Source organism: Centruroides sculpturatus, unplaced genomic scaffold, assembly GCF_000671375.1.
Source record: "Centruroides sculpturatus isolate CEXI.00-Female unplaced genomic scaffold, Cexi_2.0 scaffold498, whole genome shotgun sequence".
Classification (NCBI taxonomy): domain Eukaryota; kingdom Metazoa; phylum Arthropoda; class Arachnida; order Scorpiones; family Buthidae; genus Centruroides; species Centruroides sculpturatus.
This window is the reverse complement of record NW_019384650.1, coordinates 392795-416814: the sequence shown is the minus strand read 5'-3', so window position 1 is coordinate 416814 and position 24020 is coordinate 392795. Positions and strand designations below refer to the sequence as shown.

Here is a 24020-nt window from a genome sequence, read left to right as displayed (position 1 = left end):
TACTCGCATCTATTATTTAATGTACAATGATATTTTAATGTTTGTTTAATTCTAATTAAATTGAAAGTTTCATATATTCTTATAATATCTTAGATAGATATAATATAATAAAAGCATTTTACCGTTAATTCTTGTTTTATTACTATTTTTGTCTCGGCACTTTGTTTAATTTTTAAATTAAAAAGAATATCTTTGTTTATGTAGTTAAAATTAATTGATTTTATAATAATTGATATAATAACAGTAATAAGTGTTGTATATGTGTAATATTTTTTCATTGCAATTTCCATAAATGTGAAGAAAACAGGCTTATTTTCTTTGTAACATATTGGATGTTATTATTCCTTGTATACTTCTTTTCTGGGCTTGCTCTTCTATTTCTCGTCCCCTCAGTCTTTTCTTCATTGTAGACAATTACGTAATCTATACACCTATTATAATAAATATAAAAATTAAAATAAAGTTTATGTAGAATAGAAAGACTACTTACAAAATTGATTTTTAATTTAAGAAATTACACCAAATGATATAAGATAGTTTGTTAAATCTTACTCTGTAGCTAATTTTCAAATAAATTTCTTAATAAAATAATATTTATTTTTGTTACAAACTTCATTTAATCATTTTAAAAAATTCTTTTAATTTGCTTTCAATTGTTATTCTTGATGATGACAATGAATAATAGCAATGTTTTAGATTAAGAATAACGAGCGCATATATATATGCATGCGCTCAATATAGAATATATATATATATTCTATATTTATTTTAATCCAAAACAATAATTATAATATATATATACTTGTTATTCTATTTGCAATCTACCATATACATTAAAATCTTTCCACAGCAAGAGAGCATACGATGCTATTTTGATGTGAGATTCAGCCAAAATGCTAAAAACATTAGATTTTATGTAATATAAGTAATAAAATTATATAATTCTTGTTTATTTATAATCACTGACAAAAATTTAAGAAAAAATATTAAACATTAATTTCAATTTGCAGTTCACACAATTTCTAAGTCCACTAATTTCTAAAGGAAACTTACATTTTATTAATTATTTATCATATCCAAGGAACAAAAATCAAAAAGCTATATATGATATATAAATATGTTTAATTAAGGATCTCGATAGTATGAGTCGTGGAAAAAGTCAGAGAAGGCTGCAGATTAATTATCCTTTATATCAGGAATGGACAGTCAATTTTTGCAAATCTTGTTTACATATGCTTGTACGCTGAAGGAAGATAATCTCAAAATAAACAAGCAGTTATTTATTGTGACATTAACACAATGCTGGACTGCAATTTTTAATTTATTTAATTTAAAATATACATTTTACACCTCAAATTAGTACTGTAGTGTCTTGCCCCTATATAACATACTTTTCCGTTAGATAACCAACACAACTCCATTGCTATCTAACTCGGGTTGCGAACTAGTGGCCCGCAGGCTGGATACAGCCTGTTAAGGCTTTATGTGAGGCCCACAAGATAGAAACATTGCTTTTTAGAAAAGAAATTATCCAACATTTTGCAAAGCATTTAAAGAGAAAAATTCTAACATCTAACTATTTACATAAGTTGTAAAGGCCCAACAACAAAATGGCCTTTGTTAGAGCTTTTATTTTAATCGGGCTGCAATTTGAAAAAATTGTAGCCCTATAAATTCCTACTGTCATCAGTCAGACTATATGTCCTTCCTTAATTTCAAGAATGGAATTAGACAGATGAAAGCCAAGATGAGGTATGGAGAGATTAGGGCTGGAGGCCCCGATTAACTATTTAAAAAACATCCAATGCAAACTAGAAGTCATGTTATTTTAGTTCAAAATTTTCCCTTTGATGGAGTTATATAGATGATTGGCACGACTCTATTGATAACAGGAAAAGTGTGATGTACAGGGCAAGACACTATTAATTTGAGGCAGAAAGCATATATTTTAAATTAAATAAATTAAAAATACAATTAAAAATTGCAGCCCGGCATTGGGATGTTACAATAAATGATTGCTGTTACAGTATGTTTTTAGTCTATCAACTAATATTGAATGTGGCCTGTGTCTGATATACATCTATTTAACTGGCCCTTTGCTGCATTTGAATGTTTACTGGAAAAATTTAAGTAAACCAGATAATTCATAATTAATCTATTAATTAAATAGTTTTTATTAATCATAGAATTCTGAGTAAACCATTATTAATAATTTATGTTGATTTGTGTTGTTTAATATAGATAATAATAATAAATAAAATGCCAATTATATATTCTAAACAATTTTTATTATTATACATTAAAGTTTACTTAATAAATTCATTCAATTATGCTTCACTATAATATTATATTTAGCTGTATTTACCATTACATATTATTCACAATACTTAAATTTTGTTCCATTACAACTCATACATTAATGTAAATGATAAAGATTTATTTAATTTTTGATTAAATAATTGCAATAATCTGCTACAATACAGAATTTAGTTAGAGCACATTTTATATCATCATGCTCTCTTGTACCAAAATACAGTACAGTATAGAAATTTATAGCCAATAATCAATACTGATCTACAGGTTTATCATGCCTGGTATTTCATGATGAAAATTGGTTGGTTAGTTTGGAAGTATTTGTTTCTTGGTGAGAAGGAAATTGTTATTGATGCAGTCATCTGACCAACTTAAATATTTTCTATTTGTGAAGTTTTAAAATTATTTTACCAGTCATCAATTTACAGATTTAACTTTATATGTATATACACTACATAAAAAAAAATTAACAAACAATAGAGTAAAATACCTGTTAACATGCAAAAATATGTCTACAAATTTTATGTTATACATATTACTATATGAGATTACAGATTTAAAAATTTGCTCAAAGAAATCACAGGTTAATTTATTAGTTACAGACTTTTAAAATTCCTTATAAACAATAAATTATAGAAAACTACAGTTCCCACAGAATTAGCAAACTTCATTCTTTTCAAACAATTGTAAGAAGAGAAAGGATGTGAAACTAAAACACTTTACTATTATCAAAAACTCAAATATTTAAACTTTTACTTAACCTTTAATAGACCCTTTTTCTTGGGCTTTAATCAATTACTACAGACTTATGAATTATGCTGATTGGCAAATGGGCATTTCAGACCTCTGCTTCAAATATTCAATTGGCTAAAAGTCAAATGAAACTGTGGGGACATATATCTGGAGTGAGCAGTCTTCATCTGTTTTTATCTTTGTCAGTTGCATTTAGTTTTTTTGTCTTGACTAGTTACTTTAATAGCTTAATTTTGCAGTTGGTATGTTCTCTTTCTCTCTCTGTATTTTGTAGAATGTTGCTGCCTCCACCTTAGTCATGTAAACATCACGGTTCCACATATGTGAATGTAGACGTTATTGGATGTATAACTTTTATAATTTTAACATTTTATGCAAAAGTTGTGATGTTTTAAATAAATTTAAAATTATTATTTTCAATCATTTTACTTTTTTAAAATTAAATAATATATATTTTATTTTATATAGAAACTCTTCTCCAGTTAGACAGGCAACAATTGCAAAAGTTAGTACAATACCTCATTGCAGAACATCATACGGAAGTATTACCAACAGCTCAACGACTAGCTGATGATATACTTCAGACCCGTTCCATTATCAATCGCATTGCAGGTATTTTTTCATTAATTATTTAAACTTGTGTAGAATATTTTACTGTTAAAAAAATAGAAAGTAAGTATTTAAATTAATGTCTTTATATAGGGGCACCTGATCCTACCGCTGGAGCTCCGGCAGATGAAGAACATTCGTGGCATTTAGATGAGGAGCAAGTTAGTGAACAAGTCCGTACATACCTGTCTCAGGGAGGCTATTACAGTGCAAATAAACAACTCAATGCTCTTTTCTCCAAGGTAGAATTTTAATATTACAAGGGAAATTACTTATGTAAATTTAAGAATGTTTTTATTTGATTAATAATAGACTTTCTACACTAAATAATAATTTTGATATATAAATCTTCAATTAGGTATATAAGAAGAAACAAAATCAATAATAAAATGTTAAAACTGAATATCTATTTATTGAAATTCCTCAGTGCTCTAAGTGTGTGTTTCTATCAATCTTCAACTATTATAGCATGGAAAACACTATATTTTAACCATTCTTAAAACTGATACACAATAGCAGGAAAATTAAGACAGTGAGTGGTAATGGTTGGTCTCACCGGTTGTCTGTTTTAATCTTGACATTTAACAGAGATGATTGGTTGAATCTCAATTCTGTTAAATGGCATTGATGATTACTGTTATTTTTTCCCTGTGCCCATTTGCAAAATTCTTTAATCTTCCTAGACGATTTCCAGTTATTCATTCAGTATGGACTCTAGAACTGGAAAGAGAATTTTTTGTGCCTGACGTTTTACATATATATCTGCAACAATGCATTGTGTGTATTATGTGTAAAGCAAAGATAAAAAATATTCTGGTTATTCTTTTCTGTTCATTGAGCAGGTTGTAGCTTTACAGAAATAACCAAAACAAGAAATTTTGCATTCTCACATTTTAAAACATGCCACGATGCAAAATTTGTTTTGGAACTGTTAAAAAAAATTATCACAATGAATTCCAACATTAGCAATGTATCATATCAATCATTTCCTGTTTATTTTGTAGCAAACAAAGAATTTATTATAGCTATTTAATCATATATCCTAATCAAGAACAGTGGCTAAGCTCAGTTAATATTACAGTTGATAACAGTTCCTGCAAAATTAAGTGCAATTCTATCTTTTTTATAGATACAGTACCTTTCACAGTACAGCTTACAAAACCCTTTTACTTCCAGATGTTATATTTGAGACCGAAGAGATACGTGATATGCCTTCGAATTCACTATGTCAATGAAGTTTTTTGTCGGCAGTTGTAAACTCATTGTGAGCTTAGAACCTCTCAAGTAGGCCTTCTTTGGTGCCCAATTGATAAAGCCTAAATTTGTTCACTGATATGACATCAGATGAAAACTGATGAATGACTGAACTGGTTCCACTCTGCTTCCTTAATGAGGAGGTTAAGATTGCAGATTGTTTGCGTGTGTGATAAAAATGCCTCAATGTTGCTTCTGCAACAATATATTCTGTTATGTTAATGTTTCTGGAACACCAATTTTTTAAATAGTCCCAAAACAAATTTTGCAACATGGGTTTTAAAAAATACCAGAACTTGCTGTATTCATTGAGTGTTTTCAATCTTTGAGCCTAACATAGTATGTATATGTGTGTGAGCCATCTTATATGATCATCATGTTTATTGTTTTAGCAATCAGAAGAATTTCATTTATATGTAATATTTGTTATAATAAAATACTATGCAATAATTATTAAAAAAATATATTAAAAATTTCATTTAATGTCTTTAATTATACAGGTTAAGGAAATGTTAAGAGCTAGAGATTCTAATGGTGCCCGTATGCTTAGGCTAATCACAGAACAGTTCCTAGCTGATCCTCGATTGGTTATCTGGCTTTCTCAGGGTACTCCCATGACAGATAAATGCCGTCAACTATGGGACCAACTTGGTAAGAACTATATTTATTATTCTTACATTTATATATATATTTAATATATCGTTTTAGTTAAAAGTATTACTAATGTTCAATTTTATAGAAATTGAAACGTGTTTTAAATATTCATTATGGTTTTATTTCTGCTATGGTCAATGCATTTTTTAAAACAACAAATAATATCTTAATTTATATTAATTATGAAAAAATGATAAATTTGCATGATGTCATTGAAATTCAGGGTTTATACTAGAGAATAAACTGAATAATTAAAAAAAGGACAAAATTTTTAACTTAATGTCTAAACAGGAATGTTTATAGCATATTAATTCATTATTTTCTATAAAGAACTTTTTTTTATTAGATTATGAAAATATATCATTTTCACTCAGTATAATTTATATTATTTGAAAGTTTTCTATCTATTGCACTGAATTAATCTGTTTTTAAAATACAGGTTCCCTTGTATAACATGGTAGTTAGATTATGAAAAAAGTGTTGTGTTATGCAAAACCATTCTATATGAAACAAATACAAAACATGGGGTTAGGTTCCAAAAGTTAACAAAAGTATACTATTCTTTTCTGTTACTAAGGTCATCAGTTGCTGAGCGGATAAAACCACTGATCACTAGTAGCTTGTCGTGGGTTCGCGTGTCACCAACAGGTTGGCCATGGGGAGTTTTTCAGGTTTTCTTGACACTAGCTAAATCTAAATAGGGGCCAGTTTTCCATAAAAGACCTCCCAGGAGGCATTACCTGGTTAATAGGAAAGTGCAATTTTCTTCTTCCTTGTCCTAGCTATCAGTTTTCATTGAAGTAAACCTGACGAAAGACACAAAACAAATTGAAAATGTCAATATTCTAAAATTGGTGGGAAAATTTGAGACAACACACATTTGTTTGAATAAAAAAAAAAATAACAGAGTTTGCACTTAAAAGTTGTGAAGTTTTGTATGGAGGATTTCCCAAACTCTTGAAGTGTGTTACAGAGAAACCAAAAACAGTATTGTAGAAATGCCATGTTGTATGAGGGATACCTGTATAGTAAAACTTGCTAAAACGGAATGCAATGGTATAAGCCAGAATTTTATTTTCCAGGTTTCTGTTATATAGAGGATTAGGTTTTTATTGATTAACTCTTTTAGAGAACAGTTAGAGAGAAACATTGGTGTTGTATTGTCACTGCTATTTTCCAGATGATAAAAGTATAATTTTAACAAAGAAAGAAAAAAAGAAGATAGACTGTATCTCGTCACTGAGAAGTCAATCTTGATCTGAACCCACAAGTTAAATTTTAAATCATAATTAATACTGTAACTGTTGTTAGGTAAAATTAAGAAATTAGTTTCCAAAAGGCCTTCTATTTGTATATTAGACAAGAAAGTATTTCACTTTGTTCTGTCTTTAGAGTGTCTTACTTACTATTTTAGACAGGTTTTGCACTATACAGTCGGTATGATAAGCTGAAGATGAAATGTTGAATTACTGTCTCCCATTCTGAGTTTCTGTTATCCTTTCTTATTTTGATAAAGTCATGCAAAGTTTTAAAATAGTGAAGAACTTCTTTACAAGTTAGCAAAAACAAGCTCACTCTTTTATAACTAAGTTTTATAATCTGATAGTTTATTTGAGTCTTAATATTTTATTCATGCAATTATTGTTTTATTCTCTCACTTAAGGATTGCTTTGATCTGAAGGCTAGTACATTTAAAAATATGTGATGTTTATAGTAAATATTCACACAAAAATCCTCAATTTTGTGAGAGTTTTATTGTTTCTAATGTAAATAAATATTTTTATGAAATTATTTATAAGAATTTTCTGAATAAGTCATGAATTAAACTGAAAGTATGCATTTAAAATAATTTTATAATCTTACCCATTTGATTGTATTTAATGTGTAATTTTAGGTGCACTATGGGTCTGCATAGTCCTGAATCCCCACTCCACACAATTAGAGCGACAGCAGTGTCGAAGCCTGTTAGAAAAATGGGCAAATATGCACATTTGTCCGTTGGAAGATGCTGACTTCCGCCCCACAAGAATGGTAAATGGCGGTGGTAGAATGCCTTTGGTGGACGATAGTTCTTCGGATTCTTCGGATGATGAAGGAAATGGTACTTTTTAATTCAAGTTTTACAAATCTGGAAAAGTCAAACTGATTTATGTCATTTATTTTATAACAGAAAACCAAACACCATAAAGATAGATAAGACTCAAATATTATCTCATATAATTATAAATTTCACCACTCCAAAGATGATTAAAATTAATTCCAGAATACTAAGTATTATATNTTTTATGAACACACAGACACGAAATGCATTCAATTAAAAGCTATTGACAACTGAAATGACTGATAGAGGCATTTTATATTGGTGAATGAAAGAAAGCAAAATATTTGTTCATTAGTACTGAGCTTCTATTTAAACTTTTTAGCTCAAAGAAAAATTAATGCTTTTAGTTTGTAAGAAATAAATTTGTTATGCTGTATTTTTCTGTATTTATTAAAAATTATTCTGAAAATATTTAAATGTTTTATGACCAACAGTTTCATAAAAACAAAGTTGATGAACTTTATATAAGATTTTTATTAATTTTGTTTTTAAAAATAGAAAAATATAAATAAACAAACAGATATACTTTTTTTCCCCTTGAAGCTCATTTCATCCAAACCAAGAAGTATTTGTGTCATTATTTATCTGAAAAAACATATATTTTAAAGAATGTTAGGCATGTATAAATAAAAATAAACAATAAATATACACACCCAACAAATTTTTTATATGAAAAAATTGCCGATTGATATCAGCAATATATGTATAATTTGCATATTTGCTGATATATATATACATCAGCAATTTTTTAATATGAAAATGAATATTTTTGATTGTCTTCATCACTCATCATTAATATTTAATTTGAAAAGTATTGCTGCTCTGTATTGATTGTTTATTTCTTTTTATACATATGCAATGAAATTACTCTTAATCATTCTAAATTGGTTGTTTTGAACACTTTAGTTTTGTCGCTTTGTAGTACTTGAGAAGCTATAACTCAGAATGATAAACGTAGACTATTGTTTATGATTACAAATTTTGCATCTTAACTTAAAAATGAATTTCATAATACCAGAAACATATTTTATAACTTTGGCTATTCTTTGACTGAGACAATGTTTATTGTATTCTATTATAAGAATTCAACTTTCTCTCGGATAATTTGAAACACTTATTTTTTATTTCTATAAAAATATATTAAGAAATTTGCAAAGTATTATATAAAATTAAACAGAAATGTTAACTGCAAACTTTTAACATTACAATTTTAAGTAATTATGAAATTAAAATAAATAAGTCTCTATTCTTTTTTTTACTTAATGTTATGTTGGCTTTTCTACTATCTAGAAGAAACCTAACAAGAGATTAAAGTGTATTTTCATTCTTCATTACAGTGATGCTACATTTAGAAAAGTTTTGTCTCAAATCACTTGAAATGACTATTTAGTTTGAGTATTTATACAAGTTAGTTATAAACAGTATTTTATAATAGCACTTATAAAAATGTCATAACTTATAAATAAACTTATTATACAACTTAATGACTTATATAAATTGAAATAAGACATTCAAATATATTTTACATATAAATAAGTAATAATTAAAGTCTATATACATAGAACTTAATGGAAAGAACTTGATTCAGATATAAAATATTGTTTATAAACTTAATCATTATCATATTGAAATTGTTAAACAAATGAAATTATAATAAATTACAATTTATCACTAATTTAAATCTATTTATACTGGAATGTATAAAATAACATGGTAGATTCAGTTTGACTGATATAATTATACCTTTTAAAATAATTCAAATATGGATGAAGAATTTAATATTTATAAATTTTGACATATTTACAGAGCCTCATGGTCAAGAGAGACCTCCCCCTTCGCCTAGCCATCATCAACCTCCTCAACCTCGAACAATTTTTCACAGAGCTTTAGAAGCTTGTCATCTCAGCTGGGACGATCCCCATTTAAAATTTATTCTTGCCAATGATAGTCAGACGTCGAGCGCTGATCTTCCATTGTCAGGACCATTTAATTCTCAGGGTTATCCACTTTGGCATGGTAATAAAAAAACAAATTATTTTTGTATAAAATATAATTATCAAAATATTGAGTATTCTAAATTTATTTGCAAAGGGTAATGTTACAATTTTTTTGCACTAATTTTTCTCAGAACATATCCCAACTGCCTGTGCTCGTGTCGAAGCATTACGTTCTCATGGCTACCAACAAGAAGCATTGCGTTTGGCTGTTGCAATTGTAAGAACTATGAAACGGCAACAAAGAGAATGGCAGTGTAGATGGCAGACCGAGCAGGAGAGAGGAGGTAAAGAAATTTTCCTGCTGTCAAGAAAATTATAATAATCATAATAAATTGTCAAAGAATAATTACGATAAATAACTATATTAGATTTAATATTATTATAGCAAATGCAATTAATTTTGAAGAAGGTTAAGATGTAGAATTTTATGAAATGTTAATGATTATCTTTTGATTGAAACAGAAAACAACAAAAATCTTATGATTTTAAAATAACCTTATCACAAATTAATTTATAAAAATACATGAGAACATGACTCAAATAATAGTGAATTTTATAATATGCAATATTTATTTTGGGTCCACCTGGCTATACCTTTATCTGGTTGATGAAAATTTCTGCTGAGAACACTGCATATACATACACATTTTATGAACACACAGACACGAAATGCATTCAATTAAAAGCTATTGACAACTGAAATGACTGATAGAGGCATTTTATATTGGTGAATGAAAGAAAGCAAAATATTTGTTCATTAGTACTGAGCTTCTATTTAAACTTTTTAGCTCAAAGAAAAATTAATGCTTTTAGTTTGTAAGAAATAAATTTGTTATGCTGTATTTTTCTGTATTTATTAAAAATTATTCTGAAAATATTTAAATGTTTTATGACCCCCATGACATTTCATGTCTCCCTAGTTTGACAAACATTAGTAATAGTTTATTGGGTCATAAACCAATGTAATATTACTAGGGTTTCTAATCTTAGTACTTTAAATTATTTATTGCTTTTATCTTTCTATATGAATTCTATTATTTGTATGATTTATGTCTACTATTGCTCTTCTATACTTTCAGATATTTTACTGATGTGTTTAAGTTTATTATTTACATGAGTAATCTGCATATTCAGCTATATTTTATAACTGTTGCTCATTTCTTGTACTTTCTGATTTGACGTAGTATAGTCTTTAAAACTTTATCATTACAGAATTGTACATTCAACCATTTTATAATAATAAATAAATTCAGAATTTGTCACAGTTGGATATTTTAGATTAATATAAGAATAGCTATCAAAACTTTTTATATCAAATAAATCATAATAGAGGAATTTAAAGTAATTCAATAATGTGACTGTTATTAATAAGGCCTATGCATGAAATTTTTAAAAGAATGGAATTTAAGAAAAATATATTATAAGAAAATAATGTAAAGTATCGTTTATGTACCTATACTGTACGAATAATAGAGTAAAGCAATGCAGTAGATTAAGGAGAAACAGAATGAAGCCTGTTATACACAATATGGGAGAGGTTAATCTCCATGTGCATGGCCTTGTTATTAATGTACCAAGAAAGATTTTAGAAAATGAATAAAATTTTCTAAATTTTTGTTACCTGTAAAATTTCATGGCCAAAAATGGATCAAATTTGATCCAAAAGTGTTTTGACTTTTTTGAAAATTAGATTCAAGTACAGTATTTGTTTATCTAGTAGATACTTGCATTATGATCACTCACTTTACACAGGAAAAATTTTCTAAGTACTGTATTTGTGTTGTATTTTTTTATTGTCTCTGTGAATTATTATGTAATTAAAACTGTGTTTTCAGGAAAATAAGGTAATTTAATTTACAATAATTTTCCAGGAACCAATTACATTATAAAAGTGGGATCTGCTGTATTTATTTTCTCTTGATCAGTGTTTTTACTGATACAGATCTGGACATGTTTAGATAATTATATTAACATTAATTTTTTTGGTTATAATAATAATAATTAATAGTAAATTACTACATAGAATATTTAATTAGAACACAAATTTGGAATATTTTAATATAATGCAGCTATCCATACTTTTAAAGGAAAATGGATAATTTAGTAATACATTTAATAATTCAATAAATAATTGTGTAATAAAAATGTGTAGTTAATAAAATGTTTTAAAATTTACTTTTAAAATTATTAATAAAAATAATCTTACTTTTTACAGTGGTGTCATGTTCTAGTTCTGGGATAACAAATCATCCATTACACTGCAACACAGAAGGTTGGATAGGCCATCCTCTTGATCCCGTTGGTTCACTTTTTGATACCTTAGCGGAATCATCTCTACTTCCAGATGCCAAATCATTTGATCAGTTCTATGGTAAGAATTTAATACATTTTTAGATGATTAAAACAGGGCTGTGGAGTCAGAGTTGGGAGGAATTTCTAGCCAGAGGAGTCGGAATCGGAAAAAATGTGTTAACTCCGACTCCTGCATTTTAAATTTACTTTAGTTTTTTTTATGTAAATGAAAGAAAACTTATTAATTTTTAAAAATCTTTTGTATTTAAAATAAATGAATTATAACAAAATACAAAAATGCATCAATTTAATTTATTAAATATGTAGTATTCTTTTTATTATTTGTGTTTAGTAGTTAAATTATTTTGACCCAATTGAATTTGAATATTTTTGAATCATTCCTTTATTATCCCTGCTCTAAATAAGTACTCTATTTTTCTGAATGAGCCAGACTAATTGATCAGAGTTCATATTTTTCTTTTCTAAGCAAGGGGCTGCGGAGTCGGTAAAAAAACACAACTCCGCAGCCCTGTATTAAAAATAAGGTTATTTGTAATCCTTGTAATTTCAAATTTGTTATGAAATGTAAAAAGCAGGATATTAGTCTGAGTGTTTCAGTGTGTCGTGATGAGTCATGTGATCAATTCCATCCAACAATCATTGCTGTTTTAGCTTTCTGACATCATCAATGACAGATGTTACAAAGAACCAATAAACATTTTACTTATCCATATATTCTTATTTGCAAAATAATGACCTACAGTGATAGTCACAATGAACAATTAATCGAGTTACTCATTTGCCAGATTGATTAACTCCGTAAAACAAAATTTATAGAAATCGATAAAAAATAATGTATATTTTTAAAAATTTAAATAAACATTGTAGAATGTGTTATTACAGACATAGCTTTTATCTAACAACAAATAGAATAATAAGGATTATTCCAAGGATATACTATTTTTACATTTTTGTATAACTTATTGTAATCAATTTGGCATTTAAATGGTTCAACTATAGCATCACTAATAATGTTGAATAACCAAAAATATGAAATTAATTATTAATTTGATATCACACGATTCTATTATAATTGACATTTTTCTACATTAAATTTGAATTCTGAAACGAGAAAATAATGACATTTTAAACAAAATATGAAAATTAGCTTTGAATATTAAATAGAGTAATGAAATTTTAAGTGAACTTACATCAAATTTTAATCTCTCAATTAAGTAGAATAAAGCAAATTTTTGTAAATTTGCTTTATTCTACTTAATTAATTGAGTATTTTAAATAGATTAAAAATTTCATCAGTTATAACAAAAAATTGATCATCTTCTTCCAACAGATTTTACAATAGGAAATTCAAATGAAGACGGCAGTTCTCCACCAAGAGAGCAACCTCGTTATCAACACGTCGTCGTTCCCGGTAGTCGAGACAGAAGTGAAACTTTTTTGTCTCTTGCTGTAGAAGCCGCTCTAATTGGTCTAGGACAACAAAGAATCATGCCTCCAGGCCTTTATGCTCAGGAAAAAGCTTGCAAACAAGAAGATCATCTTATCACTAAATTGCAAGACATTGAATTGGATGGTACTTTAGTTGCTGTTTTGAGAAAGCAAGCAATGTTATTATTAGAAGGTATTTAACTTTTGATAACATTTTCAAATACTTTTTTTGGGGCATTCTAAACAATGATAAGAATTTTTAAAACATTATTCAATGAATATTCTTATATGCAGTAAAAGAGTTTGTTTATTTATTCCATTCCATTTTATTCCTATCATTACAAATAATATTTTTTAAAAAGTTCTTTGAAGAAAACATATATAAAAAGATGTGAAAATGACTGATTTTTAAAATAGGCAGAAAAAGATATAAAAGAAGAAATGGTATGATCTAATTTATATAAACTATTTCATAAAAATAATGGTTTATGTTCATAAACTATTATTTCATTTCTCAAGTTTAAATAGTGACTTTTTTTATGATAAAGATGATTATTAAAAATATTAATAAGGTGTCAAAGTCTCAATTAATAAATGATAAATGTAATAGAAAGTAACTAAATATGATTTTTTTTTCATAGTTGAATACATCACACATTAAAGATGAACTTGTTGACATGAAGCAGTAGCATATTATGATCTGTAAAACCAATTCAATTTTGCCCATTACAGACGTTTCCGTCCCATAATGTGGTTGACTGCATACTGAGGAACAATGCTTAATGTATCTGGGCCTAGAACAAAAAAAAAAATATATGTATATATATACATATATCTATTTCAAACTGGATACCTCAAGACTGCAAATGAAGTTTTACTGTCTTGTTCATTGAGCTGACAGATATTAAAAAGCAAATTCCATTTTAAATTTCATGCAATGTTATACTTAAAAATCAACAAAAATATTTTACTTAGAGAGCATTATTCTTTTAAATACAAACTAAAATGAACTTGCAAGGCACTTGAAAAATGAATTTGTTATATATTCTAATTATGTTTGAAACTTGTTATTACATTAAGAANTTGGTTTTGGATATTTTTGTCATTTTAAATAATAATATATTAAATGTATTTTAATATATTAATCTAACATGACAGTATTTTGCAAATCAGAATTTGTTTGGACATGTTTACTCAGGATCTTTAGCATATCAAGTGCTCATTTTATAGTATCTATGTAAATGTGTTTTGCTGATACATGTTGAAATTTAGAATAACTAAGCATATTAAAATTTTAAATAACTATTATTTATTTTAATTTTTAATTAAAACTGTTTAACAGTGATATAACATGAAATTCAATTTTATTTTCAGGTGATGTATTACGGTTACGGACTGTGTTGAAATCGGCACAACGTAACATTCATAGTTCCTCTCAATTGTTTAAGCTTGCACAAGATGCATTCAGAATTTCAGTTCCTCCGGATGGTGGTACGAGGCATCCGACTTTGTTAGATGCAGCCTTCCAGTTAGGATTACAGGTAAAATTAACTTATTAATGTTGTAGCAATCATTGAATACAAATAATTTTATCATTCCTATCATTTGTTTTGAAAAATCTCAATAAATTAGTTGATTCTTTCATAGAAAAGGAAACACCATTTTTTCTATTTTGTTTTTTTTAAAGAATGACAACAATAAAGCATTATAAATAATAATAATATGATTTCCTCTCTACAATCAAACAGATTTTAATTTCTGCTGAATTATTTATATTAATAATACATTTTATTCTTTTTAATGTGTAAATCATATATTTATCCAAAAAAAGAAACCAAGACTGTGGCTCAACACCCAGTATTTTTAGGTTCTGAAATCCTGGGAAATCAAGCTTAACATTAACAAAAGATTCCAAAAATTTGTTTCATTTTTGAGGAAATCTTATAGATAAGAAACAAATTATTATTATTTTGAAAATGGTCAGTTTTATAGACAGTGGCAAAAAAATATCTTCTGTAAACTCTTGTTATGCAATAAATTTTGCAATGATGCTTATGTTTGCCCATATGGTTCAGCAAAAAGTAAGTTGTTTTTGACACTCCAGATTTCTACAAAGCAATAGAGAAGAGTTTAATTCAGATGACAACATTCCAATCAACAAATTTTTGAAGAAAAGTGAACTTAAAATGGTCAAAAAAAAGTGTTTAGATGTGCATTTTTGCATTTACTGTATACGTCCAGACTGATGACAATTTTATTAGTAGGAAACTTTGAAATTATATCATCATTGTCAATCAAGTATCTTCAAAAAATAATGTCAATACAGCTTATGTGCTGTATTAACATCTGAAATAGTGTAAAATACTATTATCCAAGGGTTTTTACAAACACACAATACTCCACAAAATATTTTAAATCAGTGGTTCCCAAAGTGTGTGCCGTGGCACTCTAGGGCATTAACATTGTGATTATATTTTAATACAGGTGGACCCTTCAGTGGTCTTGGTTGTGGCATACATCCAGAAAGTGTACCTATGCACACTTTTGCTAAGTACCTGTTTACTGCTCTCTTGCCTTATGATCCTGACCTTGCATACAGCGTGGGTCTTAGAGCAATGAGGTAAATTATTTAATAAATAAAGAGATAAAGAGGCAAAGATAAGTTTATTTTGTTATTCAGACTAAATTTTATAATACAACTCAATTTATTTAAACTGTCTGAAACTAAAAGTTTGTTTTAAAAAATGAACCAATTTATAACATTTAGAAAAACAATTTTTGTTTTAGAAAGTCTGAATATTAAAAATTTTAATGGTAACAGACAATAAAGAAAATTTTTTAAAATGTTAATGGTTTATCATAAAATCTGAAGATAAAAATCCAACAATTAGCTACTGTTGAAAGAACTTTTTCATAAATTTTTAAGATTAGGTACAGATAATGACGCTAATGTTTTTGGTCTTAAATAGTGTGTTATTTGGTCAATAAATATTCAATTATAGGTAAGAAGTTACTAAATACAAGTAATTTCAGTATTTGTACAATTGCAACTGTTTTTTAAGCCACATAATGAATAAATTTTGTTATCTTAAAACTAGATCTCTTCCTTTAGCGTTCTTTGAATGCTTGGGTATCAATTCACGTGGGACAGAGGGGACATAGAAATATTTTAGTTAAATCAGAAGATGCTTCATTGTCACTCAAACATGTTTTAATTAATTTCATATTTACAAATAAAAATATTAAAAATTTTTATAATAAAAAAGACTTTCTGCTTAAAATATCTTCACGAATAAAATATATTCTTTAAATGATATCTAATTTAATATTCTAATTATTTTGGAATGAAAACATGTACATACTTTTTTTGCCAAATTTTTTTCTGTTTATATATTACATTTAGAATTTTCTCTTTTATTTAGATTGCCAATTCTTGAGGAGCAAGATGATTTAGAAGAATCAAATCATCCAGTCATAAATGCGGCAGTTTTAAGTCGGTATCCTCGGTGGTTTACTCTGGGCCATATAGAAGTACAGCAGTGTGCCCTAGCGTCGACAATGCTATCTGCTGCAAAAAGTATGATGAAGACTATATATTTTGTATAAAACCTAAAAAAAATTCTAAAATTATTTAAAGTTATATTTTGAGTCCATACATTCATGACATGAAATGCCTTAAAAATTAAAGAAAATTGTAATAAATTATTTTAATTAATAGCATTTAAAGTTCAGTAAATTAAATTTTTTTGTTTTAAGAACTTACTTTCTTCTAACAGATGAATTATTTATATATAAAAAAATTGGTTTTGGATATTTTTGTCATTTTAAATAATAATATATTAAATGTATTTTAATATATTAATCTAACATGACAGTATTTTGCAAATCAGAATTTGTTTGGACATGTTTACTCAGGATCTTTAGCATATCAAGTGCTCATTTTATAGTATCTATGTAAATGTGTTTTGCTGATACATGTTGAAATTTAGAATAACTAAGCATATTAAAATTTTAAATAACTATTATTTATTTTAATTTTTAATTAAAACTGTTTAACAGTGATATAACATGAAATTCAATTTTATTTTCAGGTGATGTATTACGGTTACGGACTGTGTTGAAATCGGCACAACGTAACATTCATAGTTCCTCTCAATTGTTTAAGCTTGCACAAGATGCATTCAGAATTTCAGTTCCTCCGGATGGTGGTACGAGGCATCCGACTTTGTTAGATGCAGCCTTCCAGTTAGGATTACAGGTAAAATTAACTTATTAATGTTGTAGCAATCATTGAATACAAATAATTTTATCATTCCTATCATTTGTTTTGAAAAATCTCAATAAATTAGTTGATTCTTTCATAGAAAAGGAAACACCATTTTTTCTATTTTGTTTTTTTTAAAGAATGACAACAATAAAGCATTATAAATAATAATAATATGATTTCCTCTCTACAATCAAACAGATTTTAATTTCTGCTGAATTATTTATATTAATAATACATTTTATTCTTTTTAATGTGTAAATCATATATTTATCCAAAAAAAGAAACCAAGACTGTGGCTCAACACCCAGTATTTTTAGGTTCTGAAATCCTGGGAAATCAAGCTTAACATTAACAAAAGATTCCAAAAATTTGTTTCATTTTTGAGGAAATCTTATAGATAAGAAACAAATTATTATTATTTTGAAAATGGTCAGTTTTATAGACAGTGGCAAAAAAATATCTTCTGTAAACTCTTGTTATGCAATAAATTTTGCAATGATGCTTATGTTTGCCCATATGGTTCAGCAAAAAGTAAGTTGTTTTTGACACTCCAGATTTCTACAAAGCAATAGAGAAGAGTTTAATTCAGATGACAACATTCCAATCAACAAATTTTTGAAGAAAAGTGAACTTAAAATGGTCAAAAAAAAGTGTTTAGATGTGCATTTTTGCATTTACTGTATACGTCCAGACTGATGACAATTTTATTAGTAGGAAACTTTGAAATTATATCATCATTGTCAATCAAGTATCTTCAAAAAATAATGTCAATACAGCTTATGTGCTGTATTAACATCTGAAATAGTGTAAAATACTATTATCCAAGGGTTTTTACAAACACACAATACTCCACAAAATATTTTAAATCAGTGGTTCCCAAAGTGTGTGCCGTGGCACTCTAGGGCGCCACGAAATGTTATAAAATTTTTATAATGTTGGAATTTGTATAATGTACTTGTTAGAATTTGACATAGGGCACCTTGGGAAAATCTGGATTTAGCAAGGGTGCCAAGAATTGAAAAAGTTTGGGAACCACTGTTTTAAATAGTTTTTTTTGCTGAGGTCAAAATGTTTGTTGCCAAATGTCATTTTTGTTAGTTACATAACAACGCACATTTACTTTGATAACTTCATATGCTATCTTTGAGAGAATTAAACTTTAGTTTTTCAAAATTAAATTTTGTTTTATTTTTAAGAGATGTAACAAGCAGCAGTCTATACAGGTTCGTTAGAAGGAGACATTTTCTTCTAAAAGTAATGTGAAGTATTGAGATGGCAAAATGCAAAATAGACAATGCTTTCCTTAAGTTTGTAGGAAGCTTTACAAGTGGACTAGTGCATTCAACTGCATTTAATATTACAAATCAACTTAGGCACCCATTATTAAATTCTTTATTTTTAAAATGAAAGTAATTTTATTAAAAAAATAGGAAATAAATTATATAAGGAATTAATAATATCACTTTTAATGCTTGATCCCAAATATCATATTTGCATGACTTAGCTGCATTTTAAAATAAAATGCAGCTAAATTAGCAAAAAATTGGAAATGCAGTCTTGTAATGTGGCAGGACCAGCTTATTTGTATGTTTCTGGTAATGAAAAAATTCAGAAATAGGAAGGCCCTGACCAAAACTCAAATAGAAAAGTATGTTGGCTCATATGGGATCTAAACACAGATCTTTTGCTAATGTATACCAGTTAAGCTATTGAGATACATTCAATTTGTCTTTTAGTGTATTTTTTTTATGTTTTTGGAAATAATTCTTTCCAATATGATTTATCAAATGTTAATAACAACAAAACTGCTAAAATTTAGCAGTTTGTTTTGTTATAACTATTATAATATTATAAATGTTAACAAAACTTTGCACTATGATATGCTTGTGTACTAATTGACACATACACTAATTGACACATTTATAGAATTTACTAATCTAACAACAAAAAAAAATAATTATTTTTTTTTTGTTGTTAGATTAGTAATTTCTATAAATAAAAATTAATTTATTTTAGCATTTTCATATCTTTATGTTATTAGTAATCTTTGATAAATGTTTTTTTTTCCGTGTCAAGAATTATGTTATTATATAAGTTTTTAATAATAATTTATATTATAGCCATTTACATATGAAGAAAGTTAAGATCAGAAGTTTAATTATGATTTTAAAAATACTTTAATAAATATCAAGATAGATAATTAAGCATCTTAAAAACTAATATTGCACAATATTATTAGAATATATAATTTTAATTCAATTTATATTTAATAGACAATACTTTGTTTAGGTCATGAGGATGACGTTGTCTTCCCTTAATTGGAGGCGGAGAGAGATGGTGAGATGGCTTGTCACCTGTGCAACGGAAGTTGGGTTAGACGCTCTCATTTCAATTATGCAAAATTGGTATCAGTTTTTTACTCCCACTGAAGCAACTGGTAAAAAAATTTTCTGTTATAATAAAGCAATAAAATTTTTATGCATTTTTTTTATGCTTTCTTGTTTTTAATTATCTATAATTTGTGAACTATTCAAAATTATTACTTCTAATTTTATTTCAAATATTCATTTATTGTTGCGATCACCAACGTCCTTCAAATAATAAATATACATTGTCAAATATCTGAAAATCAAGGACATTCACACAACCTGCTCTTCTGCAAATTTAGACTTTACCTTAGAATTTGTTGGTTGATCAAACTGTGCAAACATGTAGCAGTACTTTTGCCATTTTTGGTAACAGCTAAACATTTGAGAAAAACAGACAAAACATTAATTTTCATCTAAAGTAATACAGTGGGTGATCGGTTAACGAACATAATCTGTTCCAAGACTTTGTTCGTTAACCGATTATTAATTTACCATAGGTTTCTATGGGAATTTAATTAATTCGTTCTAGAGACCCCCAAAAATAAAAAATATATACTTTCTTACTACGTTTATTTATATGTAATAATAAAAATACATACACACACAGTCTTGCATTTTTATTAGTCATGTTTTTTTTTCCGTTTGAAATGGTTAAAGAATCTGTCTAATGTCGCTTGCTTTTCCCTCTTCTTCAGGATTTTTCGTAAGTAATTAATAGCATTGCAATTGTAGAAATCCCCAAGCCTCAACCTGGTTTAGATGCCATTCTAAGACCGTTGTTCTGACATCCTCCCACTTCTTCAAAGGATCTTTAATAACAGATATCGGCATTAATCCTCTTTTTCAGAAGAAAACATATCTCGCCGAGTTTCTTGGTGTTCTTCATTCAAGAGTTCTTGGCGTTCTTCTGTCGTCAGATCCGTTTCAGGTTCCATTATGAACTCTTCGATGTTCTTTATTTCTCAGATGTGATTTTTGTTACTCCTTTAGCTGCTTGAGTCTTCTTGATTATACAGTATTTTTCTTAAATAAGATTGAACTGCGGCCTACTGTAGAACTGTTCACGCCATACTGCCCAGCAACATTAGGCATCTTCTGCCCACTCTCCACCTTTGGTATTATACTCTCACCTTTCGAAAAGAAAAACAGATGCAAAACTTAACGAGTGCCTACCCGAAAGTCCTGCAAATACATAAAAGAATTATTTTGTCAGAAAAATAAAAGGCTGGAATTACAAGGGAGAGTTTCAAAGTTCGGAGGAATACTATCCGATCGGTATATACTGGCTTGAGCGTTGATGTCGACGTTTCCCACACTCCGAAAAGTTTTGAATTGTTTCCCGAAGACAAGGGAAGACCAATCGGTATTCATTATTTTACATCGCTTCTTCTTGTGTTTGTTTTGTGAGGTGTTCATTATCCGATCATGTGTTCGTTGTCCGAACATAAAAATCTTTTGCGAAAGTGTTCGTTATCTGATTTGTTCGTTACCGATCACCCACTGTATTTTGTTTTATGCATTGAACATATTCACTATTAAACTTTTCTTAATATAGAATCATTATATAATTAATTTATTCTTACTGATCAGTATTTTTAATAATTCTATTCAGTTTTTTAAATATTACTTTAGCATAGATTAAAATAGAGGAGACACTCACTAATTCAGCCTCTCAGTTATTCCATATACCTTCCTGTGTCCTTAAAAATATTAGTCATGTCGCATACTGTTTTCCTGTTTACTTGGGCTGCAGTTCTGTATACAATATTGCTTGCCTGCCTCCAACAAGAATCAGTATCAATGATGATGAATCACTGCATTCATTACTTTAGTGGGTTTTAGGCCTATAGGCTTAATAAGATCTAATTTGCAGGATATCAGTTTTTAAATAATTGAATTCCTTATTACTGAAAATTAAAAAAACTGAAATAATATTTCATAATGTACAGTATATTCTATAATCAGTAATCCTATCAAATTTGTTATTCATAGTATACACACACATTCAATGAATATTACGGTTAAAAGATTAATTTAAAAATAAGTTGCTTAATCTTTTTGAAGTGAATAAAGCAAAAAATTTATCTATTAGTAACTTTTTATATTTCAATATTTCAAGTGTTCTCAAATTATAAAAGAATTGATATAAAATAATAGTCATATTTTTAAGAATGTCAATAAATGAGTATTCAAATAAAGACCATATTTATCTTTTAATTAAAATACAAGTCAAACAAAACATGCCTCTGACATTGTTTGATTATTAGCAGCATTTCATTTTTAAGATAGCAAACTACAAAACAAAAACAGATATAATTACAAAAATTATTCTGCATTAAACAGCGAGTTGCTAAACTGCCAAAAGAATAAGGACATGATTTGCAAATCATAACATTAATGTGTTGAGTTGGCCAACTAGTAGTTGAGACCTTTTTCCATTGAAATCTATTGGGAAAAGATCTCAATTGTGACTGGCTTATATAAAAAAACTGAACACCTCCCAGTATTGACAGAAAGTACTTCAGACACTGCTGATTACTATCTGGTTATATCACCTTTTGGCGGCATTACTGCATTTGCATGTTCACACATTGTATTAATAAGAGCCTGACATTCATCTTGAGTAATTCTATCCTAGACTTCCTGGATATTTTTTTATGTAAGTCAGTCGCCATCGAGATCTTAATTAAAGATAATTATGATCTTTTTTTGAATACTCATCTATTGACATTCTTAAAAATATGATTATTATTTTATATCAATTCTTCTGTAATTTGAGAAGACTTGAAATATAAAAAGTTATTAATTGATAAATTTTTTGCTTTATTCACTTCAAAAAATTAATTTAAAAATAAGTTGCTTAATCTTTTAGCAGTATTATTCGTTGAATGTGAGTGTATACTATGAATAACAAATTTGATAGGATTACTGATTATAGAATATACTGTACATAAAGAAAGCAAGCATAAATAACACAAAGTTTTTTTGGGTTATTTATACTTTCTTTATGTGTGTATTTCTTTAAAAAAATGCAAATCTTGTATTAATTTTAGTGTTAAGTTAATGAAGGTCATGGTTTAATATACAATAATTTTTGTAAACAAAGTAAATGAAAAAGAAGGCAATAAATTTGTTCAAAATATAACACTGTTTAAAATCAAAAAGTGTGTGAAATACTTTTTGTTTTGGTTATATATGATAGTTATACTGTTGAACAATTTCTTTTTATTTGATAACATAAAATATTCATGAACAATTATAAGTTTGTGTAATTGAATTTAATTATTATAGGAAAACAATCCATCAATCCAGATTATATGAATTTGTACAACTTTTTTGTTAATCATAATTAAGGGCTGGATTTATGTGCATTTAAAATCATAATATATGTATATACGATACATATGCACACTGAAATGCATGCTTACATTATTTCTGTGAGCAAATCTTACTAAAATCTATTACATCACACTTTTTAGATAGGAAGGGATAAAAATGTGACAATAGATAACACAAGGGATTGAAAATTTCAATATCACAAAACACATGATTGTATACACTTGCTACACCAATAAGTCAATTACATGTGAATAAAATTGATTAAATATTGTAGAAACATGTAATCATCATTTATGTATATAGAAATATATTCATTGTTTACAAGATGTTTGAGGTGACTGGGTTAACCTAGTTTCTCTCCTATAGTTAAGTCACTGGTCTAAAATAGGTCACATATTTATGTTTATAGCATTGTACAAATGATGAGAAATAATCAATAATTTAATAAGAGATTTTACTTAATTATAGATTTAGTGTCAAAATTGATATCATGAACTCTATAGTTTGCCGTACACTAATTCAGATCTATTTAAAATGTCAATTATTAAAAATAATAAATATAATAAATTATATTTATTAATTAAATAATGTTAAACATTTACAATAATTTTAATCCAAAGAAT

The 24020-nt window shown here is 27.4% G+C and overlaps 1 protein-coding gene and 1 long non-coding RNA gene across 7 annotated transcripts in view; one reads left to right on the top strand and one right to left on the bottom strand.

Moving 5' to 3' along the window:
- Positions 1 to 24020, top strand: part of LOC111626280 (zinc finger SWIM domain-containing protein 4-like) — a 136512-nt gene that overhangs the window by 109645 nt on the left and 2847 nt on the right. The window contains exons 4-15 of the mRNA XM_023369601.1: positions 3535 to 3678; positions 3769 to 3917; positions 5430 to 5580; positions 7478 to 7684; positions 9491 to 9700; positions 9813 to 9965; positions 11897 to 12052; positions 13325 to 13615; positions 15907 to 16042; positions 16845 to 16999; positions 17514 to 17680; positions 19979 to 20126. Coding sequence (XP_023225369.1) covers positions 3535 to 3678; positions 3769 to 3917; positions 5430 to 5580; positions 7478 to 7684; positions 9491 to 9700; positions 9813 to 9965; positions 11897 to 12052; positions 13325 to 13615; positions 15907 to 16042; positions 16845 to 16999; positions 17514 to 17680; positions 19979 to 20126 — 2067 coding nt within the window. The remainder of the gene's footprint in view (positions 1 to 3534; positions 3679 to 3768; positions 3918 to 5429; positions 5581 to 7477; positions 7685 to 9490; positions 9701 to 9812; positions 9966 to 11896; positions 12053 to 13324; positions 13616 to 15906; positions 16043 to 16844; positions 17000 to 17513; positions 17681 to 19978; positions 20127 to 24020) is intronic.
- LOC111626282 lies at positions 238 to 20546 on the bottom strand. Of its 6 annotated transcripts, none has more exons than XR_002756861.1 (10): positions 20365 to 20546; positions 20233 to 20280; positions 19970 to 20139; positions 16785 to 16990; positions 11888 to 12047; positions 9787 to 9982; positions 9489 to 9690; positions 8211 to 8269; positions 7447 to 7711; positions 238 to 431 (listed from the first exon to the last, which is right to left on the bottom strand). It is a non-coding gene; the product is annotated as an uncharacterized LOC111626282 (long non-coding RNA). The 6 variants fall into 6 exon arrangements; XR_002756860.1 differs by having other exon boundaries at positions 19970 to 20123; XR_002756859.1 differs by having other exon boundaries at positions 20233 to 20546.